This window comes from Tigriopus californicus, chromosome 9 (assembly GCF_007210705.1).
Source record: "Tigriopus californicus strain San Diego chromosome 9, Tcal_SD_v2.1, whole genome shotgun sequence".
Classification (NCBI taxonomy): domain Eukaryota; kingdom Metazoa; phylum Arthropoda; class Copepoda; order Harpacticoida; family Harpacticidae; genus Tigriopus; species Tigriopus californicus.
This window is the reverse complement of record NC_081448.1, coordinates 2,428,240-2,440,207: the sequence shown is the minus strand read 5'-3', so window position 1 is coordinate 2,440,207 and position 11,968 is coordinate 2,428,240. Positions and strand designations below refer to the sequence as shown.

Here is an 11,968-nt window from a genome sequence, read left to right as displayed (position 1 = left end):
GTCGGATGGGCAAATTTCATTTCAATTTGTATTGAACACTGACGATAATAATCTTCTCACAGCTACAGCATGGTGATAATATAGCATTAATGAAGATGATTATGTGGTTGAGGATGCTCATGAAACTTAAAAACGGTCTCCGCCCTTCTTGTTAAGGCTCGAGGGGGGGTTTCGACTGTCCAGGACAGCGAAAAGAAAAGCAAAGAGACATTGGTCAACTAATAATTGGGCAGACGAATACGTGACGGGAGGTGGGGTGGGGCATAGCATCCGAGGCTATATTTATATATATGTAGAGAGAGAGATATTATAATAATAACACGTCCTCGTCATTATGAATGAATATGATTTCAAACGGGAGCAAATCAAGTAGGTTCACGAGCCATTTTGAGGGAAGAAAGTTGAACAAGGAGGAGGAGCTGCATTTATGCGGGTAAACTCGTTTCAGCATGAGAAACAAACCGGACACGGCGGGCTGGAGACCACGCTCGAAAAACGGAATATCCATCGATTAAAAGAGAGCCGGTGGCGGCTAAGTGTGATTTAGAATATGAGCCCATCATACTGGTTGTAGTTATTGTCGCTATCTCCATCAAGGCTTCCCGAAAGCAACATCGCGAATTCTTCGTGTTCTTCTTGCTTGCTTGCTTGCTTGCTTGTATGGCGGGCGCTCGGTAAAACAAGCCAAGGCTGACTGATACAATAGAAGAACAACGTGGTGATGGATCTATCCCTGACATTGATCATACAAATCTAAAACTCTCTACCCCGGTCGAGGTCTACGAGCGGGGGACGGGGCGGGGCAGGGTGCCCCAGGTGTGGTTGTGTGTGTAGAGGAGGGCTATGGAGGCATTCTTTCTGAAGGGAATCGACAATGGTGATGGCTCCCTCACCGGGGGAAGTCCTTTCCATGGAGGCCAGGGGGTCCCCCGAGGCCACCATTCATGCCGGGGGGCATCCCGGGAGGACCCAAGCTCCCTAAGCCCCCGCCGCCTGCGCCCGGTGGGAAACCCGGTGGCGGCGGATGGTACATGCCGTAGGGCGACTTGGCGGCTGCCGCAGCCGCTGCGGCCACGGCGGCTGAACTATGAGGAGGGAAGCCACTAGCACCGAGCATACCCATCGACGAATGAGGCCCAAAGAGACCGGGAGGAGCCGCCGTCACCGGGGGGTACCCCATGGACACCATCCTGGCGCGGTCCTGTTCACTCATGATCATGGATCCCAGGGGATTCATCCGAAGCAGCTCTCTCTCACGGGCCTCTCGCAATGGATCCTTGCTCCCGTACATGGCCATGGCCCGGTAGGGGTCTCGAAATGGATCCATGCCCCCGGGGAGAGGGAGCATCCCGCCGTGCCCACCCCCGGCCAATGAGAACAGGGACGAGGCGTGAGAAACGGGGATATGCGAGCCCACGGAGGCCATCAGATTGGCGTAGAGACTCCTGGGGTCGGCCATTGAGACGGCGGAGTTCATGTTGGGGAAGAGCATGCCGTGACTGACTGCTCCCGGGGGAGGGGGTGGCGGCGGGAGGTGGAGTCCCCGTGAAACGGGCGGAAGCGAGGCCGTGGCCGATCGGTGATCACTTCCACTTCGACTGGGAGGGTTACTCAGTCGCTCCTTAGAGGATATGGCACTATTATTCACCACGGGACTGTGGCCTCGTTTTAAGGAAGACACTGAGGACGACCTCTCATGAACACTGGAGCGGCCGCCGTTGTGGGCAATGGTGGTGTTGCCCTCTTTCTCGCTGACCACGGTGATCTCACTACTCGAGTCCTCTCGCTTCATCTCCGGTTTCACTATGGAGATCTCATCCGAGAGTGCGGTGTTGGCCCGCGAGCTGGGCCTGCTCGTGGACGTGGTCATGTCCAAGGCACTCGAAGGTCGGTCCTCTTTCTTGACTAGAGGGGATGGCCCGCCCCGTTCCAGGCGCAGAGAGTCAGCCGGTCCGCCACTGGAAGAGGTTGTACTTCGGGCTCCAGGGCTAATACCGGGGGGCACCATGGAACCGGAAAGGGAGGTGCGGTGTGGAGATCTGGAATTATCACGGCGGCGAGGGTAATCTGGGATCATGATATCGCCATTAGTTCGACTATGCAGGGAGGAGGAGGAGGAGGAGGACATGGAGGAGGACAATGGATTGTGGGAAGAGGACGAGGAAGAGTGGTGCCGAGTCACGTCTCTCTCTTTCCTCTCCTTTTCCCGGAGTTTCCGATCCCGCTCTTCTCGATGCCGCCGATCTTCGGCCTCGCGGCGAGATTTCTCCTGAGAGCTCAGCAAACTCGATTCTGACTTCAACGGCCACGTGGGTGCCGCTGGCGAGGGGGATGAGGAGTGCGGGGGTGGAGCAAAAGGCGGACGAGTTAGACCGAAAGGATCGGCAAGCGGTCCACCCCGCAACGAACCCAGCCCACCAAAGGGAGTGGTTGAGTTGCCGAACCGTGGGAAAGGTGTCATTGCACCTAGAAAGACAAAAAGAGAAAAACGAACAGGGGGTTAGTCAACAGGGTCGACTGGTTTAAGACTAAAATACCAAATCCTCCTTACCAATTGGAGACGGACCGTACATCCCCGGATATGGCGGGCGGTGCAAACCGAATGGACTTAAGGGGTCGGCTGGAGGTGGGCGTGGCATGCCCTGCGGATACACGGGAGGGTGACAAATGAGATCATTGGGACCACTAGGCGGTGTGCCACGATGGGGCGGTCCTAAAGGACCCTTGCCGCCTTTCAGTAAATCAGCTGAACCAGGAGGAGGCGGCTGTTTACCCAGAAGGTCAATGGCTCCTGGTTTCACAGTGGAAAGACTAGACGGGTTGGCCCCGGAATTGGACGGGGTCAAGCTCGAACTGCCAGGCTTGGAATTGTCGCCCTTTTGCTTTTGCTGATGGTTGTAAATCTCCCACGCAATCCTTACATGCATTGCATTCCACTTGCCCGTTTTCTGCAACAAAAATGCGGGATTGCGCCATTAGGTAATGAATGATCTCTCTCTCTCAAGCTTGGCTGGCCAGCATCAATGCCTTCTTTACCTTTGGAGGCATGGAGGATTGCATCGCAGGTTGAGACACGGCGGGATTGACAAACGGTGGTCGGATGGATGAGCCTCTGGGTGCCAATGGCGGCAATCCCGAGTAAAACATTGGGTTCCCTTCGCCTATTTTTGGCACATCCTTCATCTGGAACAAGATAGGTCAAAATTGGATCACCCTCTGAGCCATATTTCCAATCTTGGAGCGCGAGAACTCACCATTGGATTAGCCAGGAGTGAATTGGGTCCGGAAGGTGTAGCGGCTGCCACCGGTGGCATCGAAGTTGGGCCCATGATGGGCGTGCGCAGCATATCACCCGGTCGCCCCACGCCCAATGGATGCGGTGCCCCCACGGTCCCACCCACGAGACTCGGTGGTGGCCCCAGACCACCCCCTGGTGCCGACGAGGAAGGGAGTGGAGCACCCAGAAACCGAGGATCCAGGTGGCGTCTGAGAATATCTCCGCCCCCGAGAGTGGAGGCCGCCCTCGGGTCGGGCGCCAACGTGGCGGCAGAGGGTCCGCCGGAGCCGGGAATGGGGGGCCGCCCCGGATTACTACTCTTGGATGTGAATGACGTAGAAGTGGCGGACAACAAAGACGCGGAAGAAGCGGGTTGACTGGGGCTGCAAAGAATGCCAAGAAGAGAGCATGAGGGTATTGTGCTTCCATGAGAAAGTGATCCGAAGGCTCCACTTTGACTTACCTTGGCCATGAGGGTGGAATCTTGGATCCAGATGGAGTGGTTGATGGCGTGAGTGACCCTTGGCTCAGGCTGCTGACAGAACTGCTGGAACACATCGAAACCAACCCAATTGTTAATGAGTACGTTCTGCGGGCAAAAAAGGCCCAGGCCCAAAACCCTCACCTAATGGATTCCCTTCGCTCTCTGGAGTGAGATTCCGTGGGTGATGAATTGGATCGATTGGCCGCAACCGTCGATGTTAATGGTGTGCTCCCGGCAGCGGTTGTGGTCAACCCAAACGAATTGTGAGGCGGACCCCCGAAACCAGGCGGTATCCCAGTGAAATTCAGGAACGGGTTGGTGGAAGGGGGGAATCCTGGATGATGATTGGCAAAGTTATAGGGATCGTGGATCGTACTATGCGAAGGCGGTCTATAAGCTGGATGATGGTGATGGGGCGCACCCAAAGGCGTAGGGGCAGCCGTGGAGTGCGGGGTCTGGGGAAGCTTGTTCTCAACCACACTCGTGGGCGGAGGACTAATGGCGTAGGGTCGATACAGGCCCTTGCTTTTGGCGGCAGCGGCGGCGGCGGCGGCTTTGGCACACGGCACTCCGACCGCTCCAGCCGCACTTCCACTCGGAACAACCCCGGAGGTTGGTAGGGGAAGGGGCGCGGGCAAGGGACCGGAAACAACCCCAACAGACACCACAGCAGAGGAGACTTCAGTGGCTGTTGTGGAAGTCGAAGAAGCGGAGGAAGCTCGATCCGGAGAATTCACGGACCCACTCAGACCATTCGGCAAATCGGCTGCAAACGGTAAACCATTGTCAATTGTCGTGTCTAATCAAGGGTCTGGGTATGAACATGATTTATGGGATTGTTTCTCATTTCTTTCTTCAACACCAGTGGCTCAACATTCCGCTACATGTACGACGTACTACAACCATCATTGACTGGGGAGCTTCTTGTGGATGGCGAGGGGGAAAAAAGCTCGGCAGATAATCACCGGCTAATGATCAGGTTGAAGAACAAAATGCAATGCTTTTCCACGAGTAAATGACGGGTGTGAGGCAAGTTGGAAACCATTTGTCATATTGGAAGCATGACTCGAAACTGATATGCTTTCTTTACGTCTCAGTTCAGAGAAGCTGGCTCATTGAAGGTGGGCCCTTTTTCCTTCCGTCCGGTGGAGCCCATTGAACAAGAAAATAGATATTGCCCCCTGATTTATGGCGTCTGCGAGACTCTCCATCGTGCGGGGAATACAGAGCACACAGCGGGGACACACGAATCGCCAATATTGGGATGGATATGGCAGGAAACTGGAAATCGTACTCACCTCGGCGATTGTCGAAGAGGTCAACTCCGTTGTCGGTGCACTGAAAAAACAAAACCAGAAAGACTTGTTGTATTTGCTGTACCGTACATCCGCTCGGTCCACTGAAAAAACAAAACCAGAAAGACTTGTTGTATTAAAATATTCACGCCCACAACTTCCTCAATAGGGCGGCGCATCCAATTGTTGGCGCTCAACTTGATACCTCTCCATTCCACCTCCCCAGAGTCGTTGTTACAACTAGCCGTGAGTGCAAATGAAACGATCCCAGCCTGACATTTCGTGCATGCACGCACTCATATTTTGGGACTAAATGCCACCAAACTTTTTCCCTCGTTCTCTCACAAAGGGAAATGGAGGGAAATGCACCATTTTGACAAATTCTCAACATCCCTCTCTCTGTTTCTCCCAAGGACTTGGGCCATTCTCTCGATATCCAAGCCCAGGATGGCTGCCGAAGTCGAAGTTAGTGTGTCTGAAAATGACACGATTCCTGCCTCGAAAGCATCCTCGTCATTTTTCACACGCACTGTCTCACAGACATGAAGAGAACCCCCGATCGGATCCCCCCGGACACACACTCGCACACAAGGTTAGAAAGAGTGAGCAAGATAGATGAAGGTGAGCTTGAAGTGCACCCGGCCTTTTTTTATACGTTCTTATTTGCAAACTGCACTGGATTTAAGCCTCAAAATGCATTTTCTGCCCTCAGATGGACATGGAGCGGCAGAGCGGGGAGGCAGAGATACCTCCTTCTCTCGCAGAGAGAATGCTGTAAATTGAGATATCAATTAAGTTGGACGTATTTCAAGCCATTGCGCTCATGGGTTTCATTTTTCTTGAGCGACGACAGATCAGGTTTCTCACAAGCATCGACTTCGTCGTTATATTGTTGTATCAAGTAAGAGAGTATCCATTGTATTTAGATCCTATGTGAAATGTGAATAGAGACGAGCTTGACAGTTCAATATGTTCTCTCATGAACGCCCAGAACATGGACAGAGAGGCTAAGATTTAGGATTAGGGTGGTTTTGGTTAAGGACAATAAACATCGCCGATTCGAAGCAATGCATTGCATTGCATCCACCCTTAAATGAGACAGGTTCCAGTTTGCTACCAATACGTGATTCAATTTTCAACTCAATCCCACGACTTGGTCCATAGTTGTGCTCTCTCGAAGTTCACTGCATAAATCCACACAGAATGAATCAACTAGTAGCCCTATGCAGTGCTGTAATCAATTGCTTGAAGAGAGCTAGTTCATTAATTATGTGCCCTGTTTATGTGCTGCCCTTTGAGGTGGCATAACTTTTGACCGAGTCGCTCGATTGAGCTGAAAATTGAAACACGTATTTGCAGTAAATTGCTAAACTGCTACCAACCTACATAGTATAAGATGAATGCAATAAGATCACTCGATTGCGAAATGTCAATTATCGATCCTAACGTCCCCCCGTCCATATTCGAGGTGTTCATGAATTTATGCACGAGGTCGTGGATTGATGGGCAAATGCACATGTCGATAAGGAGCAGCCCATTTTGAAACCAATTGGGAGTTTTATGCGGTCGTTAATCCGCGACACAATTAGAAATTCGCGAGTTCGCAAAACAGGGACATTTCATTCCGTTCGTTTTAGTGTCTAAGTGTTAATACCAAACTTGGCGTGAACGTCAGTTCTTGGCTGTCCGGTTAAAGGGGCCATAAAACCTATGCCATAAAATGTGTATAAAAGTGGGCCAAAGAGCTGAAAATTCTCGAAAATGGCCCATGAAATATACACGAAATGTGTTGGCAGAAAATGTCACGCGCCTACGGAAAATAAATAAAACACTCTTAAAAACTCAATTCCCATTCGCCTCGCGTCCAGGACATTTGAGATTGGCCCTTTCCCCTCGCTTATTCCAGCATTTATTTCACTACTTCTATGTCCACTCTGAACAAAGAAAGCCAGCCAAAAGCAGAAATAATACGAAAGGAAGGAAGTGGTGTCGTGTTGGAACAACATTCCACATCTCCACTTTACAACTTGTTTGAGGTTAAAGACTTAATTAGACGAGGGATGGTTCGTTTATTACTGTGATTATCGACCATGATGATCTTGCTCCTCTAAAAAGCCAAACACATACACACACCTGGAGAAGGCATTGAGCAATAATGTTGTATGCTTTAGGAGGATTGAGCGGTGGCGTGTCGAGCGAGATCGAGTTATACGCCGTAAAAGATTCATTAAATTTATGATGCTTCATAAAGTGAATGAATCGCTCCAGTAAAGCATAAAGCATAGTTGGCCAGCATGATCCAGCAGGTAAAAACAACAACCAGTCTGTCGCCTTCGTGGATTTTTTAGTGTCTTTCGAGTTTTGTTGTCGAAGATGATCAACATTTGGGTTGGTCACACGTACGGCCAAATATTTTCGCTCACTTTGAAGTACTATGATAAGTTGTTTCAACAAGTGTCTTTTGACAAATGTATTAATGCTAATTACATCAAAATTATATGAACATATGTTCCTCTTCATTCCTAAAGAATCCCAAGTTCCAACATATCGGACTGTTTGGAACAAAACTTAAGCGTCATGCTATTCAATACATAAACCTGTTTGAAAACCCACAAACTTTTTTTTTAGCTGACTTACTAATTGCTTCCGTTTTCAGGACAAATGGTCCAAGAGTGTGGGGTGCTCTTTAAAACATGTAAATTGTCAGTTCACATATGTCTGAAAACGTCGACAGTGAGTACATTTTTATTAGGATTATGGTGCGTAAAAGGTTCATACAAGTAAGTGCTTGGCACAGGTGTTCCAGTTGAAGTTTGAGATAAGCGATGCAAATCAATCGAACCCTCATCATGGCATTTCAAGTTTTGCGAATCGAATTTTAGCACCTAATAAACAAGGGATTTACAACATTTCAATGGCTTCAAAAGAGAAGGTTATACGTCATAAGGGAATGGGAGAAACGTGATTTTTCGAGTTCCATAAAAGTAGAGGGTTAATACTCCTAATGCTCGTTTTAAGCCGGGGTTGTTGAAGGGAAGTAAGGCAGACCATTAATCAGGCAATGATTTTTTGTGCCTTTACTGTGTGTTTCTGGGAGGGGAAAAAACCTCGCGAGGTAAAAAACGTCTCGTGCACTTGGCTGCCAAGGAATGGCCGACTGACGATCCCAATGAGAGAGAAAGAGAGAGAAAGAGAGCCGGAGAATGGAATAAGTCTTGTTTTTCCTCCCAGAGCTTCAAAGCAATCTACTTGGTGGGATTAACTTGAGCGGGATACGCACAAAAAGTAGCTGTGGGCTTGTGTACAAGTACTACTACTGTTATGTATGTAGTACTGCATGTGTGGGTATTGGAGTGCCTTGTATGCACCATGGTGGTGGAAGAACAACAACAGCGACAGCAACAACAACAACAACAACAACCGTGACGAAGGCAGAAAGAGTGGCTGGCAGGGGTGAGTTGATTTGGGCGGTTTTTTACCCGGGCAACGAGTGGCACCCTTTCATCAGCAAAACGTCCACTAAATTTTATGGACATACCACTTGGTCGCGGGGCTTTCTGGCCATATATTTTACTCAGCTTCCGATGGCAAGAGAGGTAGATGTGCAAATACCTTCGTTCCACTCACCGCAAACCCCACGTTTTTAGACGTTCTGCCAATGAACGACCCCCGACGTCGGTCGAGCCACAATTACTAAAACGTGACCTGCTACGACGTCAGAGGATTTGTTCCAAAACTGACCTTGCTTCATTCAATCGGTGACTAAAGGCCAATCTTTTGCTCCTCTATGACATTGACAGACAAGGTCCTCCCACATTGGGCGACCGACCCAACTGTTGGCAACTTATGGCAACTTAGGGAGCGGAGCGACAACTCGTCAACCTAAACGTTGTGAATCTGTTATCTTAAAGGAACCTTGGTGAACAAATTGACTTGCATTTTTTGTAGGTGCCAGAAACGAGTGCTTGACAAATAAATTAGGCGCTGCCTCGTCGCCCAAAGGCAGATACATCTCTGTTTGTTGACCCAAACACGATGGAGCTTCTCAAACCTTCAAGGTCTGGGTGGGATTAGAAAATGGAGAGAATTTTTATGGGGCACACGGCCTGTCGTCTCGAATGACGTCTCGAAGAGAAACGGAATATTTGGAGCTCACTCGAGGAAAAAAATACATAATGTGCCGTGTTTCGGTGGGTGTCCATGTTACTAAATCTGCACGTTCGCAGTTTTTGCCGGTCCACAAAAAATATGCCGGGCATTTTTGAAAAGCGGCCCAAATGTCAATGCTCAAAGATGTGTGAACTCGAGGGACAGACAAGCACTCAATTCAAGCCAAAGAACACACAAATAATGGCCGCTATTCAGACCAGATATCGAGCAAAAACTCACCAACATTTAATCAAAGCTTTCGAGGTGTCACGTTTCACTTCCTTCCCAACCCTGGTCAGACAAAGTGGCCTCGAGTGCAAACCTCGATTATTGACTCTCAAGACGAGAAAGTTCACTAATTTAGAGGATAGCCTTCCGGAACTGGCCCCCCCACATGGATATCAAGGCTAGTTGAAAAGTTGGAAGAGGTAAAAAGAAACCAGGCGGCCCCAGATTCAATAAATTAAGTCAATTTTTGCCGAGTTGAAGGTGTCTCTGGCAGATTCGAGCTCATCCATCAGAGACTCCTGGGCCAAAAAGGCGAGTCTCGGAACAGAGTGAAGCGTGGTCACACGTTCATCAAGGCGGCAAAAAACACGTGGATCCGAGTGAGACCCGCCAAATCTTCTGCCCATCCCTCCCGGCTTCTTTTTGTTCCTTCCAAACCTGTGTTTTGGGAGGCCAAAAGGCTCAAGCTCAAAGGAAAAAGGGGAGAAAGAGGCCAGATAAAATGTTTTTGAGGCCAGAGCGAGGAAAAAGAGCGAAAGACGGAGAAATAAAGAAAGAAAGGGTCGAAGAAAAACCTGGAGAAGAATCCATTTGGAACTGACGGAAAACAAGAAATCTGAATTAGGAGGGAAACGAGGATTGGGATAAAAAGCCGAATGGGGAAAAGAGGCAAGAAAGAGACCTCATTGGGATTCTTGTGATAACCAAGCTTGGATAAGCATCGATTTGAGAGTAAATCTTCTTCCTCACTGGCGGAAAAAAATGCAGGTTGCCAGACCTCTTTTTTAAAAGGCACCAACGGGTGATTATGTGCTCTAAAAGACACAGACGCGAAAACTGTTGTGCAAAAGCATTAAACTAACATTTTATGATTATTACAACTAATTTAAATTATGGCAGTGGGTCTGTGGCTGTGGCTGCAACGTCAGCTGCTGCGTCTCGTACAGCAACGACAACAGCAACAACAACAACAACTACTAATACTACTAATACCACTGCTACAATGTACTGTAGCTCACTTTGCCTGGCCTCACACAAATTAAGCGCCAATTGCGGCAATGCATGTTCAAACGATGATCATGGTTAAAACACAAAGAACAAGTTTCATAAAAATAAAAAGTTATTGAAGGCTATAAACGAAGCGGTTTTCCTCGACGAGGGAACCAAATCTCTTTCTTACTCGGCTCAGCCTGGGCTCAGAATGAAATGATTAAAAAAGGCGATTTGTGGTACCCCTCGACTCCCAAGGATGATCATGAGTTGAAGGCTCAAGTGGTCGAAAGTCACGAATATGCGTCTATTAATGAGTTCATTTTCGCATGATTGCTCGCCATCCCAGGATCAAATCGTGAACTCATAACGTATGTCCAAAGTGCTTCAAAAAGGCTGTTATTGTTGGTAGCCGTAAAAGTAAAATGTCGATGAGGGAGCGCCAAACCAATGCCGCCGATGCATGAGAAGGGGGGGGGGGGTTTTCAAGTGCACCGAAAAATGCATTTTGGCATAATGCAAACTTGCATCCCCTCAGCTCCAGCTGATCCCTCGCCTCCTTGCAATGCACGCTGGAAGTATCCGTACATCTACAAATGGACCACTGCACCCGTGGACTTGACTCCTCCTGACTCTTTGACGACTTCCTACATGGCCTCACAAGCTCTTGGAGTGATGGATCCATCCCTGGCTTACTACCTGCACACATTTTTACGACGGGTAGTAAACAAATTAACTTGACAATTCCGGCCAACTTCTTGGATACAATCATCCCCAAAATGAGTGAGAACCTCGAATTGACGCCTCTCAGTCATTGATTGGTCTTCCTCCATTTTTGGCACAAGAGCGAAGTGGGAGTGCTCACTCGCTCTCTTCGCACTTTTGCTCAGTCAGTGCAATCCTGCTCATTCCTTTGCGGAAGAGAAAAAAGTCGAAATTGAAGTGCACTGAACCTCAAAGTCCTTATCTGAAATGGCTTTGAGAAAGGCTTGAACTTGATAGAACGTAAGAAGCGAAGTTCCACGCTAGCTTCTCCGCTCGCGATGTGTTTGAATGCACACCGAGTTCTGGTTAAATTAGAGAAGACAATTGAGTGCAAGAAAGAATTTCAACCAAGCTTGGGTGCAATGCATGCATACAAGTGAATTGTTTCGGTTGGAGGTGCAAACTTGTGAAGGCGCGGATGGACGGATCTTGCTGGTAGCCGCCTAGAATGCCAGATCCGTATTACGTAGTTCCTTGGAACACGATTTTGGGAAGAGAACAATCAATGTTCCATAGGCGGAACCGGCTAAGAAAAAAGATCTGCGGTTGAACGTGTACTTCACGGAACCCTTCGCGAAGCACTTAAATCTCAGTGGGTGAACATTAAAGGAAGAGCCAGGCTAATGTGCCGCAGTCATTCAAAAAGCTTCGCCACCGCGGCTGATGTCATTATGGCGGTATCTCGTCGACCAGGGACTGGAGGAGAATTAAATTAAACCCCGTATTAATTCCGGGCTCACACTATCTGCTATCTTTATCGTCCTGAGCAGATAGCCTAAC

The 11,968-nt window shown here is 48.9% G+C and overlaps 1 protein-coding gene across 3 annotated transcripts in view; it reads right to left on the bottom strand.

The window, feature by feature from the left end:
* Position 1: 1 nt before the first annotated feature.
* The window catches only part of LOC131886168 (autism susceptibility gene 2 protein-like), a 38,836-nt gene continuing 26,869 nt past the window's right edge, over positions 2-11,968 (bottom strand). For 2 of the 3 annotated variants that reach the window (XM_059234427.1, XM_059234429.1), the window contains 7 exons: positions 5,060-5,099; positions 3,903-4,527; positions 3,741-3,824; positions 3,255-3,660; positions 3,037-3,183; positions 2,552-2,948; positions 2-2,466 (listed from right to left, as the gene is read on the bottom strand). In XM_059234427.1, the coding sequence (XP_059090410.1) occupies positions 890-2,466; positions 2,552-2,948; positions 3,037-3,183; positions 3,255-3,660; positions 3,741-3,824; positions 3,903-4,527; positions 5,060-5,099 (3,276 nt within the window). In that variant the 3' untranslated portion in view covers positions 2-889. The remainder of the gene's footprint in view (positions 2,467-2,551; positions 2,949-3,036; positions 3,184-3,254; positions 3,661-3,740; positions 3,825-3,902; positions 4,528-5,059; positions 5,100-11,968) is intronic. The other variant, XM_059234428.1, reaches the window with a different exon arrangement.